We start from the raw sequence: 27,583 nt of genomic DNA on the forward strand, positions 1-27,583 counted from the left end.
ATTGGAGATATATATTAAAAAATATCCTTGTTTTTCCAAGCTTTATAATGGTAGTGAACGAGGGGCCTATTTTGAAGCCCCCCAAAAATACATCCACCTAGGATGGCTTGAGGGTGAGTATATCATGGGTTCATTTTCATTTTGGGTGAACTAACCCTTTAAGGTGGTTCATCATTGTTTGAAGGTATACATTTCACTCTAATGTCGTGTTTTGTGTCACCATTGTTGGGCTTTATAGTCCTACAAGTGAAGTACCAGCTTGGCAGCCAAGTTTGTTATTGCTATACCTGGCTGTATGATATTGCTAGCTACTGTTTACACTCACTATGTGGCTTTGTAGTCACTGTAGTGTGACATTATTTAAATCATTTTGAATAAAACAAGTGGTTTTGGATGACGCAATAGGAAAACTCATTTAACAGATGCTAAATAAGAATTAATGTAATTGCATTCACTTTATATGCTTGTTGGCATCTCATAGCAATGCATTTACAACACCTCAGAACACCATAGCAGCTGTATAGCAACACCCTGACAACCACTCTGTGTGACGACGACCACTTATCTAAGCAGCAATCCAGTTTAATGACAGCTGAACGTCTTTTGATATACACTGCCTTGTTATTAACAATACGATGAAAAAATTGCAAGGGCACAAAGCAAAGCTTAACAAGAATGCCGTACATTGTCCAAGACGAAATAACGTTTCTTTATTCTGAAGGGCTCAGAGTTCAGAGTTGTTTATTGAAGCCTTTTGTTCATCAGTGAGCTTTGTAAAAAGCCTACAAAATCTGACTTCGTAACATTTTCTGACATAAGATGATTTCAAAGCCAGTCAAAAGCTACTGTACATTGTTGAAGAGGCCAGCTTTTCACAATCCCAGCCATCAATTTCCACTTTTCATGCTCTCACAGATTATAATTATAAACTCCTCCATACAATCTAGCATGTGCTTGTGATTGTTAGACATCTCGCTGGCTTTCACGAGGCGACACATCAGCAGCCCGCTGGCGACCCATAAGGGAATTTCAGAATGCTTTCGTCTGTCACTCTTAGATAATGATATTTATTTTCTGACAGCATACAATCGAACGAATAGGAAAGAAAGAGAGCTGTAGAGGTTTAATATATATTACATTAGATCATATGCCTGAAAGCAGCCAATTAAGTTTTTAATTCACTAAGCAGACAGATTTAATCTTGTCACATAGACACTTCAGTCCTCCAGCTGTCCGTTTGTTTCTTACAGGCTTTAAGGCACCTGACCCAGGTAAAAATATGATGCAATTCGAGAGATGTGATGAACTGGGTTTGCACACAAGTTAAGAATGTCATTTATTTGCACGACTGTGTTGTTCACTATGCACTATTATGCACAATGCAGTTCCTCATCTCGCAGATCGTTTAATAGCGCACGGTTAAAATGGATTGCGGGTGGTTGGCGAATAAGAAGCTAAAATTTTTGATTTTGTTAATATTTTTTTCTGAAGAAAGACAAACATAAATAGTGATGAAAGCCAATATATTAATTGCAATGGATGAATATGAATAAGTAAATAAATACTGCGTAATCGACTGTAGATGGGATTTTACCTGGGATTTGGAGCCCAAATCTAAGTGAAAATTGTCCTGAAAATAAAAATAAAAAAATAAAAAATTGACCTTCCCTATAAAATAGTGGATAACTCAGTAAAAAAATTCATCTGTGGCATGTAATATTATGTCTTTCTGTTTCATTTATGTATTTTTTTTTACCAGAAAAATAAAATAAAATCAAACTTAAAATTTTTAACTGGGACCTGTGGTTGTTAACAGAATGACCTAGCAGGTATTTGCCCTAAAATATTGCATTGCATACTATGTGGCGCAACTGTTTAGATATGCAAATCTATGAGATTTGAAAAAAAGTCAAGATATCTTAGAAAAGTAGCACACCTCTCATCATTCGTGTCTGTGAATTTTCTGACGTTATTGAATGATATTAATGCGGGGTTATGTTTTTTAAAAGTCTGTTTATGTGTCTAAGGAGTTCAGGAGGACACCATCTGTGCTGTGCAGTATAATCAGCCTTATGTCTTAGCAGGGAGATTTGTTGTTACAACACTAAAATAAGGAAAGAGCAATCATGTCAGTGCTGTACAGTCATTTATATTTCTATATATTTTATTAATGCTGAGGATGAACGTGAAATAACAGAAAAACCAGGGTACTGCACAAGGATCCCAAAATGTGCCTTTCCAAGGAATATTTGGGTTTAATACAAAGCTTGACCTCTATCATTTGCTTATTAGCATTTGTGGGTCAATTACCACAGAAAATAAGAATATAGAAAATAAATTAGATTTTATTTTTGGCGAAAAAAACAATGTTTACATTATGGCACTTACAATGGGAATGAACTGTACATTTACAGCTTTATGTTAAAAGTATAAACATAAAGCTTGTAAACTACTATTCAAAAAAATATTTTTAAATAAATTAATACTGTTATTTAGTAAGGATGCATTAAATTGATCATAAGTGACTGTAAAGACATACAGTGAGATTTCTGTTTCAAATTGCTGTTCTTTTGATCTTTCTACACTAAAATGCTGGGTTGTTTCAACCCATGTTTGGGTCAAATATGGACAAACCCAACCGTTTTTTAAACCCAATGGTTGGGTTTGTCCATATTTGACCCAAACATGGGTTGAAACAACCCAGCATTTTTAGAGTGTCTTCATCAAACAATCCTGAAAATATATCACAGTTTCCACAAAAAGTTTATATTTTTTGATCAAATAAATGCAGCCTTGGTGAGATTAAGAGACTTTACTTTTAACATTAAAATATCTTAACTACCCCAAAATTTTGAACAGTAGTTTATATTAATTGAACTGTACAGCTTGAAAGCTTGAAAGTTTAGGGGACTGTTGTTTTATATGGATGATCATCCAGTTATATAATAACTACTAGACAGTCTCTTTTTAGTATTCTTACATCATGCAAAAGTTACCTGGTCCTGACAGCTGTAAATGGAAAGAATGAGGATTTGCGAGAGGGGGCGGAGTGGTAGGGTGGGCGACTAATTAGCCTTTTTTGTGTCTTAGCTGGGTGTGCATTGTGTACAGCATGAGGGTTTTCTGGCCAACATATTACACAGGGATTAAATGAGGAAATGGGGGACTCCAGTGGACAATATTAAAGCCCCGCACGCAACTATGCCATTGTGGCGATGTTGTTTAATCTGTCAGACCACCACGCAGGCAGGCGGATGGAGGAATAGTGTTGGGGAAAGGGGCTTTTTCCCAATAAAGGAATGAATTTTATCTCAGCTAGACGGAGCTGGACCGTGTCACTCAAAATCACTATTGGCACTTGCATCAGAAATAGTGAAAAACATCCTGTGCAGTTACAAGCAGACAAACAAAAGCTACGTTCATTTATTCCATGCAACTGGCATCCATATTTTGTATTATAATAATGTGGGTCTATAGATTCGAATGCATGTGTTTGCCCATTTAATGACACTGGAGGGACGTGAATGAAAGTGTGGTGTTGATAATGAGGGTAAATTATTAAACGCATTATATAATCAGATTTTTAGATTGTGATTTTCTTTCTTGCATGCTCTTTCTCGCAGTTAATTTCAATTGGAAGATGCGAAAATACACGGCTGCCCTCCTGGTTTGCAACTGAAAACCGAACGTCTTATCAGCCTATTTGCATTGCCATTGTTCTCGTGCAACAAACGGGCTGTGTGATAAAAATCCACAAAGCCGCTGCATCACAGCAACTTCATAAGATAGATCAAGCCTGTGTAAAGACTAAAGAACAAAAAAAAAGCTCGCTCGACTTTTCTCTGGTAATTGGCACACACAAAACATTTTTTCATTTAGATGGCTCCTTTTTGTCAGTGGCACTGTAAATGCCTCATTCCGTACTCTTCAATTAGACACGCTTAGATAGGTGACAGCAATTCAATCAAACAATTAGCAGCCATTTAATGCTCATTAACAGAGAAGCGTTTGTCTCATTTGATGCGGCTGCACACTATTTCCAAAGAAAAACACTGTTGGATTGTTGGCGTATGCAGATTATTGCACAATACCAACATGAACACCTGTTGAACAATGAACTTTTAATCTGTTTTCCCCACCAGAAACTTAATGTGAAAACATTACATGAAACATTACATGACTTCCTACATGAAAGTCAGTGTTTTACATCTGTTGTGTACTTAACTATTGTTAAAGGGGACATATCATGAAAATCTGACTTTTTTTCTTGTTCGAGTGCTATAATCGGGTCCCCGGTGCATCTACCAACCCAGAAAACGTGAAAAAGGACAACCCAGTAACTTTGTTTTGGTAAGCCTTTCTCTGCAAGCATGTGAAAAACGAGCCACTCAGATTTCTCTCCCCTAGTGACGTAGGAAGAATATCTTATTATAATATTACCAACCCTTAATCTGCACGTTTCCACCCATGGCACCGCCATTTTGTTTTCGCATACGATGACAGTTTACCAGCTTTAACACCATGGCAAAAGTTCGAGCAAAGCATGCTAACTGTTCTGTCATAGGCTGCACAGATGAGCACAGAACACTATTTAGAGTGTCATTAGCTTGGATAGCCTGCAAGTTGACCCTGGCAAGCTCGATTGCTAAAAAAGTGTTTTTTTTATTCAAGCGATATTTTGAAAAAAAATAATAGACCATTCACAGCAATCCATAGCAATCATAAACATTAGCCTGTTTGGCAAACAGGTACGCTATGTATAGTGGGCGTCCATACAGGTTTTGCACAAAAGATTAACATGACGGCACATGCTAGTCGATGAGTTGAATCAACTCCACAGCAACTACATAAATTTATCCACTAACTATTCAGAAACGTCCAGTTTCATTCTAAAAGTTGTAACTTCTTCCTGAGTCTCTCCATCAGTGTCCGACTCCGGTTTGAACGATGTAAGGCTAAACACCGTTACTGACAATCCTCATTTTGGCTGCTTGAGATTCTCCAGCTTTGTTGTTGTTGAGCAACCGAAGTGTGAGCTTTTAAAGCTCCGCCCTCTATCTATCTATCTATCTATCTATCTATCTATCTATCTATCAAGAGAACTTTACAGTACAACACCATTGTACTACCTTGATGAATAAATACTTCACAATTTTAATAATATATCATTATTTATATACTTTGCTTTTGCTTTACTTTCTTTTTAGTAGGGATGCACTGATACCGTTTTTTAAGGACCGAGTACGAGTACCGATACTTTTTTTCTAGTACTCACTGATACCGATGCCTATACGTTTATTAATTTCTCTCTCTTTTGTTTTTTTTTTTTTTTTTTTTTTTTTTTGATGTTGTAGTTTTCCCAAGCACAACACAGAGAGACTAATGAATGTATAGGACAGCTTCTTTAATATTACTCTAATGAAAAAAGTAATAATTTTTATGTGCTTGTCACAAACTTAAAAAAACAAAAATTTCAGTGTCCAATAACCTTCAAAGGGCATAATTACCAATAATTGTTGTTATATAAAAAGAAATTTACAAACAAATTACAAACAATACAACAAATACTATAGAGATACAAATTAAAAACTTGTTTTTCAGATACAGTAGGTTTATTTACCATGTATACATTTATTTAACATCTTTTGTTGTTTTATTAACATGACAAATATAGGCTACAGTCCCTTTAGGACCGAATCCATGGATACTGACACATATCCTGTTTTCACCCAAATGTTTACGTCCACTTAAGCCATAACCGACTGTATTTACGTGAGATACTCCACACGATGGACATTTTGACAACTATGTGTGCATTGACCATTCTGGCGCAAGGAGAACTGATCGCGCGGTCTGAGAGAACTGGGATCGCATGCAAGAAAGAGAGAGCGCACTTCTCGTCTGTGTCATTCAGCGCAATTCCGCCTATCCCGCCTTCACTAATCGATAACGAATTGTGATTGAGAGCATGCAGTTCGCAATGTGTGTGTTGTCATCATTAATTTTGAAGTATTTCTACAACTCTGAGGCTGACATTGTTTCTGCTGCTGCCGTCGGTGTCTCTGTGCACGGACAATTCTGTCAGTTACGTCACGTGAGCTATTGGTCTTTGGTATCGTAGGTATTTTTACGAGTACGAGTACAAGTACATGAGCTTGGTATCGGGCCGATACCGATACTGGTATCGGTATCGGTGCATCCCTACTTTTTAGTGTTTATTTATGATATCTCATATCTATCAGGTTTCCTCAAGTCCATTTCCCTGGTAATTTTTACAGATATTGTATAATATAGACTGGGGTTGAAAAAAGAACACACTGAAAATCTGGAATTTTTGTTTTTTAATTTAAATCTGAAACCAAACTGAAAGTTTAAGCATTGTTATAAATTAAAAAGATGTGAGAGAAAATGTAATTTGTAAAAATAATTATAATCACATAAAAATGTACACTCTAAAAAATGCTGGGTTAAAAACAACCCAAGTTGGGTTGAAAATGGACAAACCCAGCAACTGGGTTGTTTTAACCCAGCGGTTGGGTTAAATGTTTGCCCAACCTGCTGGACAGCTTTATTTAACCCAACTATTGTTTAAAAATTACTATATGGCTGACTTAAAATTAACCCAAAATTAAATTTAAAATCAGACACATAATTATAGAGGCAACAATAATAATCAAAAGGTGAACATTTATTAATAAACAATTTAATAAATGTTTGTTGTTTAATTATTATTAATTAAACTTATTAAATGTTCGTTTTGTGTCAACAACCCAATTGCTGGGTTTGTCCATTTTCAAACCAACTTGGGTTGTTTTTAACCCAGCATTTTTTAGAGTGTAATTTTAAAATATATAATTGTAATGAAATAATTGTATGTAGTTTGTATGAAGAAAATTTTATATTAAATTACAAATGAATGCAAAATAGGAGTATTTTCATTAGTGGTCTATACACTTTTGGACTTTGTCCAAAAAAATAAATAATAAGTAGCCTAATATCATGGCAAAATATAATAAAGGCAGTTTAAATCAACTGAGTGACTAGTTTTGCTAAGCCAATTGCACCAGAAATGGAGATAAATGCTCTTTACGCTCTGTGCCGACTGGGGCGGCATCTAATCATGGACTCGCTTTGCTACATAGCTTACGCACATCCGTAGTGGCTAAAATTAATGCCAGCCCGTGAAGTTTTTAATATCTGTGCTGAGGTCCCTTCTTCCACCAGGATTTGTTAACGTGGTGCCATGTTTCATTTCTGCCTATTAGTGCATGTGAGAGACGTTTAAGAACATAATTAAAGTGGGACGCCCCTGTGGGAGCGTTCAGGTAGATTAAACGACTTCATTAGCTTTACGCTACAGCAAGTGTGCGATGTAGCCACCGGACAGAAGCAGTGGTCCGAGATACAGGACTTCCCTGCTGGGAATCCGACTGTCAAAGATCGTACAGCGCGTGTAGATGCATCTCGTTAGCGAGAGTTTCAAAGGCTGAGCAAAATATTACTGGCTGGTTTCTATCTTTTTGAGAACTTTTAAAACTAGTTTGGACTAGTTTAACTGGTTTTAAGATGGCAGTGCTGGGCTGTTCACTAATGAAAAAGCTAAGGTGGTTTGCCAATCTTAGTTGGTCTGATTTAGTGGTTTTAAAGGGCTTTGGAGCACTTGTGAGCTGGTCAGGATGGTTGACAAATTGAAACTAGCTGAATACTGGGAGATCAGTTAGACTAGCTAAAATCAGATGAGTCTAGCAAACCACCTTAAGCAAAAAATGAGGTTTGACATCACTGGTGTTTCTTGTATCACAAACTGCCTTGTAACCAATCACATCAACGTGCCGGTGGGCTTTAGCATATCATTAACTTTGACTGATCTGAAGCAGGGGAGTCTCAAGAGAAGGTTATCCTGGAATATTTTTCTGTTGATATGAAAAATCAGGTAGATTTAGCAATATAGCAGGTGTATGATGTATATTACGATGTTAGGATGAACTATAAGCCTTTCTTCACTGACGCTCTGAGCTGTTCAAAGCGTTTCTAAGGATACTGATTTTATGAAGGCAGCTGTCTGACTCTGAAGAACGGGAACATGGTTTGTGTAACATTAGCAACACATTATTAGCCGTTTGATAACATAGTCAAGCAAAAGGCTAATCATATTAATTGCCGTTATGTGTCCGACGTTGTAAAAAGCGATACCATTGTGCAGCGTTTACCTCAGTATGTTGACCGAGTGGATCTCTGAGCTTGTGCGAGTAAGGGCTAATTAGCATATTCATAGACCTGCGTATACTAAATGAAGCAAGGGTGTAGAGTTACATTCAAGCTATTCTAAGGCATGAAGAAATTGTTTTCACAGGAAAAAACATTTAAATATGTCATTTTGGTGATCAAAGATGAGTTTTAGGGGATAAAATTATTGACTGCAGTGGGACTTTAAAGGAAGTTATAACTAATCATTTGAATTCTGTTTAACCCTTTATTAGTTTCTTTTTCCATATCAAGGGGCAGCCGAACCTATCTGCACAATCACTAGGCTTCTCCAAGTCAATAAAGTCACCGTCCGCATTTCTCTTTCTACTGTTCATGACTCTTCAAGGTCGCCCCCAATTTAGACAAGTTGGTCTCCATCTATCAAGCACTTAGAAACAGGCACCACTTTTCTTGAGTAAATTGATCTGATAGCAATTACCCTCCTGCGCTTGGAAAGTTTAAGATGAGATCTTTGGAGGACACAGTCTAACCACAACTACAGACAATAAGATTAAGGGCCAAAATAGAAAACAGAAGCAAAATTGGATGCACGTCCAAACAGACCCACACACACATATATCTATATGTATATTAATGTAAGTATTTGAGAGTAAACTAGATACTAGACTCCCCTGCCCTCGTTAATATCAGATTGCGAGCCACAAACAATTAACTCCTTACGGCCCTCTTATATATCCATTAAAAGCCTCCCTCTGGGATAAACAGACGTTTTTACACATGGCCGGTTTCGAATTAGGCTGCTTTCTTCAGGCCAACACAAGCCATTTTCACAAATTAAGATATGCTTGTGTGTCAAAGGTATATGGTTATTTTGTGCATAGGGGGGTTGTGTTTGTGGGCTCTATAACTCATCCACTTCTTCTTCTTTTAGCCTTGGGAACAATTAAAGGATTAGTTCAATGAAAGTTTTTTCCTTATTTAGCCCTATATTGTCCCAACCCCATATTTTTTCCTTTTTTTAATCTGTGAAACACAAAAGGTGATGTTATGCAGAATGTCCGTGCTGCTGTTTTCCATAAAAGTGGATGGTGATTTATATTGTCAGGCTTAAACCATAAATCCATATCATAAGGATGTTATTCATTGATAGTCAATGTTTTATTTGTCTAATGTGCAGCAACATAGCAGATAGCTATGGAGGCTTGTTTCTGCCATAAAATAAAAGATAATCACAATTCTGACTTTTTTCTCGCAATTGCAAGTTTATATCTCACATTTCTAACTTTTTTTCTCAGAATTGTGAGATATAAAGTCAGAATTGCGGGTTATAAAGTCAGAATTGCGTAATATATAGTCAGAATTGCAAGTTATAAAGTCAGAATTGCGAGTTATAAAGTCAGAATTGCGTGATATAGTCAGAATTGCGAGTTATAAAGTCAGAATTGCATGATATAAAGTCACAATTGTGAGTTATAAAGTCAGAATTGCGTGATATAGTCAGAATTGCGTGATATAGTCAGAATTGCGAGTTATAAAGTCAGAATCGTGAGTTATAAAGTCAGAATCGTGAGTTATAAAGTCAGAATTGCGTGATATAGTCAGAATTGTGAGTTATAAAGTCAGAATTGCGTGATATAAAGTCAGAATTGCGAGATATAAACAATTTTGAGAAAAAAAGTCAGAATTGCGAGTTTATATCATGCAATTCTGACTATTACTGAAAAAAAAAGTCAGAATTGTGAGATGCAAATTCGCAACTGCGAGAAAAAAGTCAGAATTGTGAGATAAAAAGTCGCAATTACCTTTTTTTGTTTTTTTATTTAGTTGCGGAAACAAGCTTCCATAGCAGTACTTGTTCACAAAAAAAAAATGTAATCATTGTTATTTTAGTATCATTGTGATACTATTGTAGTTTTGTAACTTGCAACATCATGATTGGTCACATGACATGCGAGAATCAATCATATCAAACCTGGCATGACCTACAGTATGTAATGATGCTATTTTTATTTGAACACAAGCATAGATTCAATTCATATTTTGGCAGTGTAAATCACTATTTACTTTTGTTGTTTGGGGGGGAAAAAGCAACTCTGACATCTCATTTTTTTCACAGAAGAAAGAAAGAAAATAATATGTGGTCAGAACAACATGAGGGTGAGTTAATGGATGACAAAATGTTAGTTTTTGTGTGCACTGTTCCTTTAAATCTACAGAAGAGGCAGTGAGTAACATTTAGCAAAACCACAGACATTATTATGACTGAATAGTCTAATATGCAGGTAAATCCTTGTATTGTAATGCAAAATATGATCCACGCTGTTTGAAATCAAAGACCTGTCTATTTAATGACTATCAAAAGGTCATGTCTGTGTTCGTTGTTATTGTACTCTTGGTTCAGCTTGAATTTCATGCATGAATTGGCATTTTGATAGTCAGAGCCGAAGCTTGAAGGCCCAAACATTTGCGAGCAATTCATCTTCTCCCCTTCTTATCCGTCCCTATTTATTTCTTTATTTATTTTTACCCTCTGGTTGTTCGATCTTGAGACTCGTTCCCATGTGGTTTGAGGGCATTAGGTCTTATCGTGGCCGTGCGGCTTCGGGATCTGGACGGTGCCAGTCATGCTCGGTATCGCTGCTGCTGCTGCTGGGATTTTTGCCTGGGGATGGATTGGCCGGCTCCAAATGTCACTAACCTTGATTAATGTCACCCCTAAAAGTGCTGTCGTGAAAAAAAAAAAAAAAATGCAGTAGCTTTTGCTTTATGATTTGAGAGAAATACTACAGAAGGTGACGGACTGGTGCAACCTGTTGAAAATCTTTGCCTTTTGATAATTAAAAGAGAGTGTGCATCACAATGCAAAGCTTCCTTCTCAGTCCACCCAAAAAGAAACTAAGCTACAGAAGAAAAAAAAAACAGTCTTTCAGAAATCACCTTCATAGTAAAAGCTCCAGAGAGAATTGATTTTTAATGATAACATTCAGGCAGTTCTTGAGTTGAGCATGAGCTGATGTGCCTCAGAGGAGTATTTCTTGCCTTAGATATGTGATGCAATGAATTAGATTTATGGCTGAAGATTTATGGCTGAAGTTTTTAAAATAAATTATGTTTTTGCATGAATATGTATTATATCGTTCAAAGTTTGGGGTCAGTAAGATGTTTTTTTTTTTAATGTTTTTATCAAGCTAGGATGCATTAAATTGATCAAAAGTGACAGTGAAAACATGTATAATGTAACAAAAGATTTATATTTCAAATAAATACTTTTAAGCTGCACAACATTGATAATCATATATTTCCTGAGTATCAAATCAGCATATTAGAATGATTTCTGAAGGATCATGTGACACTGAAAAATGGAGTAATGATGCAGCTTTGCATCACAGGAATAAATTACATTTTAAAATGTTTTAAAATAGAAAACAATGTTTATATTTCACAATATTAGTGTTTTTCCTGTATTTTTAATCAAATAAACAGCCTTGGTAAGCATAAGCGGTTTCTTATAAACTCAATAATCTTGATTTTTAGGGAGGGAATGAGATGAAAGACATTTATAATTATAATCAGTGTTTATAGACAGAGAGATTTAGAGATGGCATACTAAAATTAAGGACTAAGGAGAAAATTAATGGGAAAAACACTTGAAAAAGTGGGCAGTCACTGGTGTACTCTGACATTAGTCATTAGCTCATTAACATATGACCGCCCACTTTTACATGTTTACGCCTACTCAGTATTTAGTTATCCAATCATAACAGAGGTCATTTAGATACGTCTTAAGGCACAGTAGCAGAAACACTCTGTTGCACTCTGGTGCAAGAAACTTAACATAATAATGGAATCATTGGACCTAAAATAATGGTGCATTCATGTCCTCCTTGGAAGTTCATATTTATGAACTGGGAAGTCGTGTTTATGACGTCAGGTGCATTCAAGTCACATTCGTTGGAGCAAGATGGCGGTGTACCTTCTCTAAATTAACTACACAAAAATACAGCAAGGTTTTTAAACTCTACTTCTAGAAAATGAAGAACAAAAAATGTGCATCAGGTTTGTTTTATGAAGCCACTTTATCGTTACATCATTGTATTACAATGCTATCATATGTTGTGCATGCGATTTAGCTTATTTTGTTGTAAATTAAAAAGCCTGACAATGTCACTGTTAAATACCTTTAAGTATTGTTGTTTTCCAACACGTTTCGCATTGACACGTCCCCAAAGCATAAACTCTGGGCTTAAAGAAAATCTAGAGCTTCCCACTTCGTAGGGGTGTTCATGTGCATTCAACTCGTAAATATGATCCTTCCGACATGACTTGAACGCATCATAACAATGCACTTTTGTTAGGCCATTTAGGGATTTAGCCATTATGTCATGTTAAAACACCAAAGCAGAAATGTTTGCATTGTATATTAGAGGCTGAATAGGAACATCTGTTCGGTTTTTATGACTCTCATGGGAAACAATCATTACAGTAACAGTACAGGCCTTCATACTCCTTCAAAATGGTACACCGCTGTACTGTGTGTGTGGCTGGTCCAAATCTAGAGCAGGACAGCGCGTACCAGGCGAATGACACACTAACGTGAGTGTGCTGGATGCGTCCTGTGCCTGAGCAATCAGTAACCCCTTCAGTGGCGAGGGGGACATTTACAGCACGTGTGTTTAGAGGAGCTGTGATGGAGTGCCCCATTTCCAGCTATGATTTCACTGACAGAATCATACATCACTCAGACAATCCTCCAGCTCATTAGCAGCTGTTGTTCGGCTCCCATAAGTGTTTGTCAGTATGAAGACTGTTTCCGTGTGCATTTTTGTGAGTACTGCAGTATACTCATAATAACTCTCTTATAATAACAGTTTGTCCAAATGAAACTTCTGGCATTTTTTTCTCACCCTAATGGTGCTGCTTTTGTGTTCCAGAAAGCCACGAGCGTGAGTACTGTATATGATGACACAATTTTCCTTTTAGGTGAACTATTTTAAAGATCATAAGGTCAAATATTTGACCCATTAACACTACATTATTTTCAGAAACATAATCATACATAATCTTTTGGATAACACCACATACAGTACATTGAATATTTGGCCAAAACATTTATTTTAAAACATCTAATATTATTATTTTAAAATAATTAAGAAAATAAGTAAACAATTATTTAAATTTATTTTTATTTTATTTTGGCCAAAAATTGAAATGTATGTGGCTAAATAAATTTTCCTTAAATAAATATTTTAAATAAATTATTTTAAAAATAATTTTCACTCCAGTAGTGTGAATGTGGACATATATTAGCAAATTTATTATATTATATTATATTATATTATATTATATTATATTAATACAAACTATATATATATATATATATATATATATATATATATATGTGTGTGTGTGTGTGTGTGTGTGTGTGTGTCTGTACACACATATTTATACACACATGTATTATGTTAACAAACTTTTAGATGCGATTAATTGATTTGACAGCACTAATCATATAATATTATATTTTTATTAATATTTTTTACTTATTTTAAAATATATTTTATTAAGTAATTTTTATTATTTAGCATTTTAGCCAAACATTTTAATTTATGTGGGTAAATTTTCAGTGCACTCCAACTATTTACATGTTTTAACAAGTTTTATTATATTATATTATATTATATTATATTATATTATATTATATTATGATTTTTCTAATCTTAAAATAAATAATCCAAAAAATCTTTATCAATCTTATGATGATTTCATGTTGAATTTTTATTAATGAAATAGGAATTACTCCAACATGGTTTGCAACACTGACCATGGAAAGACGCCCATTCATGATCAATTAATAGACTGCATGAGGTTACACTATGGTAAATAAAAACATTTGTGCCGATGCTTGAATCACCTTGTTGAATCACAACACCTTGCATAGTCTGGTCATGAAAACCATCTTGGTGGATATTCTTTTCAACCATATTTACTTAACTATCTACACAAAGAGTAAAAATCAAGGTCAGCATACAATGGCTGTAAATATTCATTAAAATTCATTGCAATGCAAATGTGGCTGCAAGGAGAGCAGCGCTTTGACAGGTGCTGACAAACCAAACAGTGTGCCAATGTGCAAAAAATAGAAGAACAGAAGAACACCGCAACCCTAATGTAGTGTATGTAAACACCCCCGGATAAAGAGCACCAGAGTCTCTATCTTCTCACCCTCATGCTTTTTCTTTACTCTTATCAGCTTTGAAAAGAGACTTACTAAGTAGAAAGAGTCTTAAAAGAGAAATTTCAGCCCAAACGGAAAAGGTCACCAAAGTTCATCATGATTAACTTATGTCTGTCGGTGTGTATGTTGAATGTGCGCTTCTGATTGTTTTGCCAGGGGTAGTCTGTCAAAAACTTCAAAGCATATAGACGTCACTATGAGTGTACGGCCCCAATGTTTATCGTGACCTGCTTTTCAACTCGGGAGCTTTTCAAAAAAACATCAAGGGAGCGAAGGATTAATCGGATCAAGCCAAAAGAGAAAACAGACAAGGATAAATACTGCAAGAAGGAATACTTTTTGGACTCCCTGGGGTTTCTGTCGGTGGAGATAAAGATCTTGCTATCACTCTATGTTAATTCTCAATTCTTTTTTTCTTCCCTAAAGCTCAGATTCCTCACCCATGTACTTGTTGTCCTTACTTGAACATTCTTTTTGCAAACTCTGAACCGCTACACTTGAGAGTGAGTTTCGCACTACTTGTTCACAACCTGTTGCACTTCATTTTGTTCAAATAATGTTCAATAAAATTGGCATTTGCAACACTTTTTACTCATTTCTGAGTAAACCAGGATATTCAATGAGAGAGCATATAAGACTCCACAGGGAATTGATTGTGATGTGGAAAATGTACTAATGAGGAACAGGAACATGCATTAAGAAAGCAAATAGTTAATTTTGATTTCATGACTTTAAAGGGGTCCTTGATTATGATTTCACTTTTTTAACTTTAGTTAGTGTGTAATGTTGCTGTTAGAGCATAAACAACATCTGCAAAGTTACGACGCTCAAAGTTCAATGAAAAGGGAGATATTTTCTTTTACAGAAATCGCTTTTTATGGACTACAACAAACGGCTGGTAGGGACTACAACAAGCTTCTTCCCGGGTTAGTGACATCACTAACCCTAAAATTTACATAAACCCTGCGCCCGAGAACACGCAACAAAGCGGGTGAGGCCATGTTGGGCTGCTTTAGAGAAGAGGAAGAGTTGTTGTAGTAGAGTGTCGTTGCCATGCCGTCATTTTACGCCGGACTGCTTCACAAACGAGGGTCAATTCAACACTGGATTTGCACAAAAGATTAACATGACGGCACATGCTAGTCGATGAGTTGAATCAACTCCACAGCAACTACATAAATTTATCCACTAACCGTTCAGAAACGTCCAGTTTCATTCTAAAAGTTGTAACTTCTTCCTGAGTCTCTCCATCAGTGTCCGACTCCGGTTTGAACAAAGTAAGGCTGAACACCATTACTGACAATCCTCATTTTGGCTGCGTGAGATTCTCCAGCTTTGTATTTGTTGAGCAACCGAAGCGTGAGCTGTTAAAGCTCCACCCTCTTCTGGAAAGGGGGGCGGGAGCAGCAGCTCATTTGCATTTAAAGGGACACACACAAAAATGGCGTGTTTTTCCTCACACACAAATAGGGGCAAATTTGACAAGCTATAATAAATGATCTGTGGGGTATTTTGAGCTGAAACTTCACAGACACATTCTGGAGACACCAGAGACTTAAATTACATCTTGTGAAAAGGGGCATTATAGGTCCACTTTAAACCCGTTTTATGAACATCTAAGCAGTAAAGAAGCAGTTTGTGTTGAACATAGTAGTTCAACGCTGTTTTTGTATTTCCTGTTAGCATGTGAGGTGGGTTTCTACAAGCCAGTGGCAGGAGATCAGCTCTGTGGGAAATGTCCCCTCCACAGTCACTCTGAGACACGAGCGGCTCTAACCTGCCCATGTGATGCCAACTTCTATCGTTCCTCTACAGATCCACCAGCTTCTCCCTGCACAAGTGAGTCTTTTCGTTTTTTAGATACAATGGCCAAAAAGTATTTGAAAACGCATTATAATGTCTGAATATCAATGCATAAGATATACATGATAAATTAAGTGAATTGTTATTTCAAATGCATCTTTTTTCTTCACTAACTTCATAATTTTCGAAGTACTGTATGTGTCTTATGCTGGTGTTTTGGTGATTTTTAGTGAATGTATGATGTCAGTTCTCCTCAAGTTCATTAGATCATTACTTTAACAATGAACATTTTCCACTAACAACAAACAAGCACAAAGTCACACAATACAATTTGTCTTCATTTTTCACAATATATATTTTATTTTATAAATATTTTTATTGTATTTTCTGATATATAAATAATTTGATCAGCTTGATTAGCAAGCCTGATAAAATAAAAATAAAAAATAAAATAAAAAATCTTAAACTTATGTTATCTTATTTTATTTTATTTTAAACCTAACTAAATATTTCTGTGAAATGTTTTGCTTGAAAAGTATGCTTGTGCTATCTTTCTTTAAAACAAATTTATTATATTAATCTAATTTAATTATTATTATAGTGTATTTTTAAGTTGTGCCCTAAGTCACCAAATACTTTTTGGGAACAAAAATGGAACTTGTTTTGAACTTTTAATGAGTGGAAAAATCGTAAGACAAGATTACTTGTTGAACCAGGGTCGTGTGGTTACTGAAGTGCAAATTCAATCATTCTCGTTTGATCGGCTAGCCTGATAACCACCAATTCCCTGAACCTCACTAATTAACCTATAATTAAGAACTGTCTAACTTCGCCCTCCCCGCAGGACCTCCGTCAGCTCCAGTAAACATCATCTCATATGTGAACGGTACCTCGGTCAGTCTGGAGTGGGGTTCACCTCTGGACACAGGAGGCCGCAGTGATGTCATCTATGACGTCCTTTGCCAGAAGTGCGACAAAGACGGGACGCAGTGTGAGGACTGTCGGGTGGCTGCTGGTGGAAGTAATGGGGTGGGGAATGTCAATGGGGGTGTTGCAGACACCAATGGAGCTGTTGGTGGGACAGCTGGAGGTGGAGGACCCTTGAATGGGGTCGTGGTGGCCCGGACAGGAGCGGCCCCGGTGCGCTTTATCCCTCAGCAGACGGGACTTACAGAACCATGGGTGACAGTGCTGAATCTCGCTGCTCACGCTAACTACACCTTCCGTATTGTTGCGCTAAATGGAGTCACACACTTGAGCAACGAACTTCCACAGTCGGTGACGGTCAATATCACCACAAACCAGGCAGGTAGGAGACACTGTTGGGTCATTAAAGTTTGATTGCATTTATTATTCATATAATTCTTAAAACACTTAAAAATCCAGGTCTTACTAGCCTAAGGTGGTCTAGCTAGTTGACCAGAACATGATGTGTTTTAAAACGAGGTTAACCTCAGCAAAAGTGGTCCAACAAGTTTGATCAACTAGTTTGAACCGGTAATGATCATAATTGACCAGTTTAGACAATATAATCTATCAGTCCTAACCATGTTTATCGCAGCCAAATCAGCTACTACTTTAACTAATCAACCACCTCAATTAGCTTGACCTAGCTAATGACCATAAATGACTAGTTTTGAAAATCTTAGTTAAGGTCGTCTACCACCCCTAACCAGGTTGACCTAAGCCAAACCAGCTACTAATTTAACTGATCAAGCACTTAAATTAGTTTAAACTAGCTAATGACCATAAACGACCACTTTTGAATAGGCTTGGTCAAGGTAGTCTACCAGCCCTAATTAGTTTAACCTCTGCTCCATGAGCTAGCTAGTCTAGCTGATAAACCACATAAACTAGTTTGAACCAGACTGTAAATGGTCAGTTTTTAACACACTAGACGATTTTCAAATCTTAACCGATTTTAAAACTGTGGGAGACCACAGACATAATGACAACTTCAACCGATTTTTAGCATTATATCCTCTTAAGGGACACAATAGAAGATTCGTCCGGACTGTGAGTCCTCACACCTGTCAATTGTAGTAACATTTTCACAGTTAGACAAGATCTCACGAAGACTTGCGAGATCAAACATGACTTGAGAAGAAAAACAAATGGAGGACGATCGACGTTGTCGGCTGATTCTCCTGGCTTGAATCTTGTTTTACGGGAAGAAAAACAGAGGAGAAAAAAGAATATGGGTGATGATCTTTCTTAATACTCCACTTTTGTGGCATGTTTGTGACTGCCAAGTTTCAGCTATAGAAGCACACAACATCCAGTTTGCTCGCTCTGATTGGCTATTGCGGGTATTACGTCAGAGGCAGCCCGATCAAGAGTCGAAATATCATACACAATTTGGGATTGTGCAGGCTTCGAGGCAATCAGGAGCAGTAAAATAATCGTAATGACAGTTGTGAGAAGCCTCGAATCTGGGCACACCCCTCAGATCATTGGGGGTTGCAAATCAGGCCCAAAATCAGGCTTAAAATTAGTCAAGGTGGTCTTCCAGCGCTAACCAGGTTGAACTTTATCTCACCAGCTAGTAGTATAGTTGTTCAAACACCTAAAGTAGTTTGAAACAGCTGTAAATGGCCTCCTTCAAACAGTTTAGATCGGGGAAACTAAAACTAAACTCTGCAGGACTGTGGCACTCCAGGAACTGAGCGTAGTTATAGTGATCTTCCAGCCCTTACCTGGTTAACCTTGGTCCAACCAGCTAGTTGACTAGCTGATCAATCACCTAAACTAGCTTGAACCAGCTAACATGGATAAATGATAGGCTAGAAACCATGTAAATCTGGTATTATCTGGATTTTCCAGCAGCTATAATACTGTAAATTGTATTTCTTCTCTTATCTATAAAATTATTGTTGTAAAATGAATCTGCTGTCTTGCTTAAGAGACCATCATATCCTTGTTTTCACAGCTCCATCTCAAGTAATGGCCGTCCGACAAGAAAATGCCAGTCAGAACAGTGTCACTCTGTTCTGGCACGAACCAGCGCAGCCAAATGGAGTTATATTAGAATATGACATCAAATATTATGAAAAGGTAATTTCTTCATCAGAGTGAATACACTCTAAGTCCTAAAGGAGTGATATTTATTCATTAACTGAGAAGGTCTTGTTATTATTATATAAATGGCTTGATGGCGAGTCCCATTTAATGAAGGGTCACATTTTATAGACTAGCCTGGAGTCAAATATCTCAATTTAACCACTCGGTTTATTGGCAGCTCAGGCTAATTGAAAGGAAATTACCAACCAATAGTGCTCTCAGACTGATTTGGAGAGATTATTTAAAGTGACATTGAAGGCAAACACAGCGAGCGCTGCCAAACACTGGAGGGAAGTTAATTGTCGCATGAGCCGGGAGCTTTGCTGCCTAATGGCGCAAAAGAGAAATCAGCTGTGACAGAGAATTAGTATACAGTGCCTAGTCAACAATGCCACTATGTAAATATGATTTACGTGCAATCCCTGTTTGCCAAGCCGCTGCCCGTGTGTTGATTCCTGGGGAATGGTGCTTAACAAAGACCATGCAGAGGTTTTTGATAGATATACGGCGCCGGCGGTCTCCTCAGGGGACAGAGGAGCATCAAAGGCATTTTAACAAAGCGAAACCCTTCGGTGGGGACAGAGTTCACGGACGCAGTGGGGTGAAGCGGGGAATGCTAACAGATTAGTGAGCACTTCATTTTAATCGGTCCAATCCTCTAGGCTGGGTCTCAAAACAAGATTTTGTCAGGTCCTGGTGTGAATTGTCCACTATTGTCTTTATGGATTGTATTTACATAATTGACCTTAAATAGACTATTTACTTGAATGTAACCTCTCATTGTCTGTCTGGCATTTTTCCATAGGATAACGAACAGCAAAGTTATGCTACACTGAAGTCAAAGAACACCAGCGCTAAAGTGTCAGGTCTGAAGCCTGGCACGAGCTACATCTTCCAGATTCGGGCCAGAACCTCGGCTGGCTGTGGGCGTTTCAGCCAGTCAGTGGAGATACAGACCGGCAAAGCAAGTGAGTGTTAAATAATTACTAATGCTATACAGACATGGATGATACTCAAATCATGCGGCTTGTTGAGGAGAGATGTGCCGTTATTTTTAACAAGCATTTGGACTGGAACAGAGCCAGTGTGATGATCTCATAGCAGGTGAAATATGGAAAGAAGACTTTGATATTAATTTATTTTATAAATATTTTCATTAATATCTGTCAGTGAGAACAAAACAGGGAAAAAGCTGCAAAAACTTAAAGAGGTATATTTTTAATATACCTGTTTAAGAGGTAAGCTCTTTTTAAAGTAATGTAATGCTTATTTGTTTATTTTTTATTTTAATATTTTTTATATTTTAATAATTTATGTATTCATTTAATTTTTATATGTTTCATATTTTTTTAATGTATTAACTTGGAATATTGAGTTAAGAGGGGTGAGTTTTTATATAAGGTCATAATTTTGCTAAAATAAAGAGAAAATTAAATGAAATGGTAAATTTAATAATTAAATCTCTTCCTTCTGCCAGGACATAGTTATCAAGTTTATTTGTTTTGTATGTTTATATTTACTTATGATTATTTTTTAGCTTAATATATTTTAATAATTTTTAATAATCTATTAATGTATAATACATATTAAATAAATATACATTCATATATATATATATATATATATATATCCTTTTTTTTTTTCTCTCCCTACATTAAATATATTGGGAAATATAATTTTAAATATAAAAATATGTCTCTCTCATTAATCTTAACATGTTAAAAACTAATGGTGGGTAAAGTTTACAAATTTCTCAAATCATTGTCCAAAATATGGCAACTCCAATGATTTGAATGATCAGAAAAATACAAATTTATATCTTATATCTTCAGTTTATATATTGATGCACCTTACACAGCTGTATCTTGTGAAGCTTATTGTTTTCATGTGTTTGAATTGCACACAAACATGCCATTGCTGGTCGAACGTCGCCTGCAGTGAAAGAACTGCTGATGATTCAGAGTGTTTAATGACACGTTAGTGTTGATATTTGGTTTCTGTTTTTCTTCGCCAGCTCTGCTGCGAAATACCAACATGACGATTATCTGGATCTGCGTGGCTTCGGTAACGGGACTGGTGACATTTCTGGCCGTTGTCATCTGCAGAAAACGGCAAGAGGAGTACTTTGAATTGTCTGCATTCATTTCCCCTGCTTTATTCTGTTACATATGTTAAAGGGATAGTTCATATAGATCATTCCAAACCTGTGTGACTTTCTTTCTGTCTGTCTGTGACTGAATCATTGACTGGATGAGCTGAATTTTTTAATAATTCAGACCTGTTTTGTGAACTGGAGCAAATGATTCATTGAAAAAAATTGATTCAATAGAATGATTAATTCACAAATCGAACATCTCTCCTTCTCTAGTGAACGCAACAAGGAGAATAGGAAATATCTTTGATTTTGCTATTGTACATCTTCATAAGTCATACAGGTTTAGATTGATATGAGAGTAAATGAGGAAGAATTGTCATTTTTGCGTGAATTAAGAGAATATTCATGCCAGCTTCCCATCCTGAAATAATCCCACTCAAACAGCTCAATGACTCCTGTTGTAATTATCTGTGAAAGTGTTTCACGGCACTATGTATATATAAATACACACCTTAAAGCGCGTTCACACCAAGAACGATAACTATAAAGGTATCTATAACGATATTAGAGTCCACACCAGCAGATGAAAACGTTCTGTTTATTCTAAGCAGGCACTGCAGTTTTGTTGTCTACCGCTTTAAATGCTCAAGCTCATTAAAGCAGGATGGATTCTGATTGGCTGTCAATGTTTTTACCATTTATCAGCTGGAAAAAATAGTTCTGAAAGTGATTCCAAAGATATCATTTCTTTGTGCCATTATAGTTGTGGTGTGGACTCTGCTATTCTTTTATATTTAGAATGATTTTTAAAACTTTATATTTATTGTTATTGTTATAGTTATTGTCCTTGTGTGAACTGGCCTGTACAATGGAAATTAAATTTGATTGATTTTGGACTAATAACACTGCGAAATATCCTTAAATCATATATAGCACAACAGTGGGGTTCCAGAAATAAAAATCCCATTCATTTTCTCCATACAGAAATTGATTTAATAATGCAATAATGTACAAAAGTGCTGTATCAAATATCATGAAACTCCCATGAAGCTTTGTGGATTATGTAATGTTTGCATATGTTTGAATATTTTGCTATAAAGTTTAAATGTAAATTTTATACTTTCAATCTTAGCCTAGATTGTTTCGTGTTGTACCGCTGTTTCTGATTCGATTGCATTCTTGAATTTTTGGGGGGCTTTTCAAAAATACTTTTTGCTTCAAATCAAATGTTCAGTTTAATTCAACTCAGAGCTGGTTGAGTTGGATCATGAGTTGAACTCTTTATTGAAGAACTTATGGAGAAAATGAATGTGAAAACACTGAAAAAGTGAGTGGTCTTTGTTGCTCTCTATTGCTTTTTGATGCCAATGATTTCCACAAGTTTGTGATAAATAATGAATTTGAAGAAAATTTAACATCAATGAACGGACACTTTTTCAGTTTGTTTGATAAATATAAGGCAGCGGATTAAAACAAAGGACGTTTGTTATCAAAAATGTCTTGAAGTTCTTTGGTAATTAAGTGTCGAGTTAATTAAGTTTTACATTCTTTAAGTTTTACATTTGAATATTATTAACATGTGGGATGTACATCACAAGGCCGTTTTAAAAAAAATAAACATATTTCTGTTTCTCCTTCTGGATTGCATTACAGACGTTGTGGATACAGCAAAGCTTTCCAAGACTCAGACGAGGAGAAAATGCACTACCAAAATGGCCATGGTATGAGACGCACACTTTCCCCTGATGATTTCTCTTTTAATGAATTTTAGGCAGGAAACTATTGCTTTTTTGGTCCAATATCTTGCTGTAGCTGCTGCCTGGGCCCTTCAGAGATTGTGGCTGTGACTGGAAATTGCTTTCATGCTGCAATATGTGACCAAATGCTAATTCTGTTTATTCTAGTATCATTTCCAGAAGCCAGATTTTATATTGATCCCCACACATATGAGGACCCCTGCCAGGCTGTCCACGAATTTGCCAGAGAAATTGAAGCGTCCAGGATCAAAATAGAGAAAATCATCGGTTCAGGTATAGCTGTCCTTGGCGATTGTGTGAAATACACCTGGGCATCGAAATCAACAAGATATGAAGAAAATAATGAAAAAAAAAAAGATATCATACAAAACAGATGAAAAAATGATAGATTAACATTCACTATATATATATATATATATATATATATATACATACATACATACATACACATAAATAGAAAAAAAAAAACATGAGCACGACTGTACACATAATTGTAGTACTAATGACAAAGCATTCAGATGTCATGTGACTCATTGTGAAGGTCAAAAGTCTTACTTGAATCCAAATCCAACATGAGTGGACACTGTCCACTGTATAATCCTTTTTTTCTGGCACACATCAGGAGAGTTTGGGGAAGTGTGTTATGGGCGGATGAAGCTGCCCGGGAAACGTGATATCCCGGTGGCTCTGAAGACTCTTAAAGCCGGCTACACTGAGAAACAGAGGAGGGATTTCCTCGGCGAGGCCAGCATCATGGCACAGTTCGATCACCCCAACGTCATCCACCTGGAGGGGGTTGTTACCCGCAGTAAGTGCTTCAAATGTCCATCAGTGTCATGCACTTATGAATGGAACATTTTTGAAGTACCTTATTTTGTGTTCAGAATCATTCCATACCATTTATGTAGCAGAATGTTTCCCCTATCCCATTTACATTATACAATAGAATGCAATTTTAAATAATTATATAAGAATTATATGTATCTTTTTTTTTTTTCAAAATGTTATTTTTTTTATATTTAATATTATATATTATGATATATATATATATATATATATATATATAGCTTATAAACAATACATTTTATATTTATTTTATATTTATATTTATAATTTAAATATAACAAAATGTAAATTTTGTATAATAATAGTTATATATATATATATATATATATATATATATATACACATATATATATTACAAAGTTTACGTTTTGTTATACTTAAATTTAATATATATATTTTATATATATATATACATTGTTTTAAAAAAAAAAACATTTAAAATACATTTTAATAATATAATTTAAATATTTATATATATATATATATATATATATATATACAGGGCTTGACATCACAGTATGTGCGGGTAGATTTCAGCTGTGGCGGGTAAGACAGCCACTCCCACTAGCCACTTTGGCGGATTGAATATAATTTCAGCCTACAGCCAAATGAAAGGTAGCCAAGCTCGTCGTATCTTAAAATTACAATTCAATCACAATTCTTTATCGATTAACTTGCTGTTAGTGAAGGGGAGGATAGGCTGAATCGCTCTGAATGACACACAACAGAAGCGCTCGATCAGTTCTCCTTGCGCCTGAATAGTCAAATGCATGCACACACAGATGTCAAAATGTCCATCGTGCGGAGTAGGCTATCGCATGAATACAGCCAGTCATGGCTTAAGTGTATAACTGGATATGTGTCCGTATATTACGTCCATGCAGCCCTGTATATATATATATATATACATATATATGCCTTCACATCGGGGTAATGAACTCGGTATATTTTGCAATAATGATCAAATGAATGTACATTGGTATAAGTTAATAATTCACGCATAGTTGAGTAAAAAGTGAAGAAAACCTACAGTTCTGTTTTTCTTTACCCAGACTTTACATCATCACTCCAATCTCCTGACATCTTTTCCTTGTTCTTTCCCTGTTTTTCTGCATGTTTTTACATTCTCTGCCAAGGCAAACCGGTAATGATCATCACAGAGTACATGGAGAACGGCTCCTTGGACTCTTTCCTGAGGGTGTGTAAACACGTTTCTGTTTGTTCTTGTATTCCACTGTAGTTTTGCTTCGCCTCGCTGAACCTCCCCGTGAACCAAAGTTAAACTTCACTGATTTCTCTCCCTCGCCTTGTTTTTCTTCCATCGAAACAGAGACATGATGGTCAGTTCACCATTATTCAGCTGGTCGGGATTCTGCGTGGCATAGCAGCTGGCATGACTTACTTGGCTGATCTGGGGTACGTCCACCGGGACTTGGCTGCCAGGAATGTTCTGGTCAACAGTAATCTGGTGTGCAAGATTTCAGACTTCGGTCTGTCACGCGTGCTGGAGGACGACCCTGATGCAGCCTACACCACCAGTGTAAGTGTCCGTTTCCTGCTGTGTCCGTTTCCAGAAACATACTCAGCAGAATCTATGAAGACCACAGTACTTAATAGAGTTACCTTCAAATGTTAGTGATAGATAGATAGATAGATAGATAGATAGATAGATAGACAGACAGACAGATAGATAGATAGATAGATAGATAGATAGATCTAATAATTAGAAATGTTTCTTGAGAATCAAACCAGCATATTAGAATGATTTTTTGAAGGATCATGTGACACTGAAGACTCGAGTCATGATGCTGAAAATTCAGCTTTGATCATAGGAATACGTTTAATTTAAAAATGTATTAAAATAGAAAATGGTTATTCTTAATTGCAATAATATTTCACAATATTGCTGTTTTTACTGTACATTTGATCACATAAACACAGCCTTAATGAGCAAAAGAGACTTATTTCCAAAAAATTGAAAATCTTACTGATCTATAACTTTTTTTTACACAAACTTTAGATAAAAAAACAAAAACAAAAAACTTTTTGGTAAAAAAAATAAATAAAAAAATGCATTACCATTTTGTTGACATGTTTGTTTTGTATCATATGAATGTTTGGTGCTGTTTCTTTTTATACGCATCTCAATTTTTCTCCCTAACTTTTGTCCATCACTGTCTATATGGAATTTTAGGGAGGAAAGATCCCAATCCGTTGGACAGCACCGGAGGCCATTGCCTATCGGAAATTCTCCTCCTCCAGTGATGTATGGAGTTATGGAGTTGTGATGTGGGAAGTGATGTCATATGGAGAACGGCCATATTGGAACTTGACCAACAGAGATGTGGGTCTAAATTACACTTCATATTCATATTGGCTCTTATGTTCAGAATAGTGTGCTAGCATACACTTCAAATAAGTATTTTGTCATATCCTATGAAGGAGTCAATTTATCTTGGATCTGCAGGATTTTAGATATTTTCAATTTTTTGGTATTTCAACTAAAATTCTAAAAAATAAAATTGTCTAATAATAATTAAAAGCATGTTTCCAGTGTGATGCATGATTCACTACTTTGACTCATTATTTGATCAGACTACTAAGAGTTGACATTTTTTACATAAAAAGGATTAAAAATATATAATTTTTTAAATTTAATATGCATATTGAGATAATGCGACAACAGCTTATTGCCGCTTGTTAATTATTTCTCTTGCCCAGATAAGAAAAAGTAACAATGAAGAATGTTGCTCATACTGTTTTCAAAAAAAGAGTAGGTAATGTTTAGTGTACTTTGCAGTATGCAGCGCCCAGTATGAATAATAGTTTAATATTTCATCCTAAACATAGCAAAATATCAGCCATAGTGGAATCATTTTGTCAATTAGACAAATCAATTTGACATATTCAGTTTGACTGGTTTTCTGGTTTAGCATATTAGAATAATTTCTGAGTGGAGTTTTGATAGAATGAATATTCTTTACAGAACATTGCAAAACATCAGCCATAGTGGAATAATTTTGGTAAATAGACAAATCAGTGCAATGTCCAACATATTAATTCAGTTTGATTGGATTTCTGCAGGTGATCAAGTTCTTTTAATCTTTCTAGTAAAGGAATCCTGAAAAAAATGGAAAACAAAATCATGAAAATATTAAGCCGCACTACTTGTTTTAACATTAATAATCTGGGAAAAGTTACTTTTAAAAGTAATGCATTACATATTGTGTTACTAAAAAAAGTAACTAATTGGGTTTTTATGGAAAGTAATGCGTTACATTACTTTTGCGTTGCTTTTCCTCACATGGGCTCATCTTGTTTGTTTGTTTGTTTTTATAACAACAAAAAAGTTCTATTTTTGGCAAATGTAAAGGCCATTTCACACCCAAAGTGAAATGAATAAGTCTCAGGCTGAAGGAAATGCAAATTCATGCCTGTACAGTAGAGGGCGCAACTCAAACAAACCTTTCAGCTGTGATGCCATTTTGCAATACAGAAGAATAGGATGCAGAAGAAGTAAATGAGTAAATCTCAGTAAATGCATGTTCACATTTATCTAAAACTAGTCTAGAATAACCA

At 35.8% G+C, this 27,583-nt stretch overlaps 1 protein-coding gene across 5 annotated transcripts in view; it reads left to right on the top strand.

The window, feature by feature from the left end:
* Positions 1-27,583, top strand: part of epha8 (eph receptor A8) — a 95,834-nt gene that overhangs the window by 62,107 nt on the left and 6,144 nt on the right. For 3 of the 5 annotated variants that reach the window (XM_051913158.1, XM_051913161.1, XM_051913157.1), the window contains 11 exons: positions 16,127-16,282; positions 17,091-17,555; positions 19,176-19,300; positions 20,112-20,274; positions 21,321-21,438; positions 23,055-23,122; positions 23,306-23,431; positions 23,781-23,966; positions 25,141-25,202; positions 25,335-25,544; positions 26,199-26,348. In XM_051913158.1, the coding sequence (XP_051769118.1) occupies positions 16,127-16,282; positions 17,091-17,555; positions 19,176-19,300; positions 20,112-20,274; positions 21,321-21,438; positions 23,055-23,122; positions 23,306-23,431; positions 23,781-23,966; positions 25,141-25,202; positions 25,335-25,544; positions 26,199-26,348 (1,829 nt within the window). The remainder of the gene's footprint in view (positions 1-16,126; positions 16,283-17,090; positions 17,556-19,175; positions 19,301-20,111; positions 20,275-21,320; positions 21,439-23,054; positions 23,123-23,305; positions 23,432-23,780; positions 23,967-25,140; positions 25,203-25,334; positions 25,545-26,198; positions 26,349-27,583) is intronic. The other 2 variants (XM_051913159.1, XM_051913160.1) reach the window with 2 other exon arrangements.

The sequence above is a fragment of the Ctenopharyngodon idella genome, chromosome 11, assembly GCF_019924925.1.
Source record: "Ctenopharyngodon idella isolate HZGC_01 chromosome 11, HZGC01, whole genome shotgun sequence".
In the NCBI taxonomy this organism is placed as follows: Eukaryota; Metazoa; Chordata; class Actinopteri; order Cypriniformes; family Xenocyprididae; genus Ctenopharyngodon; species Ctenopharyngodon idella.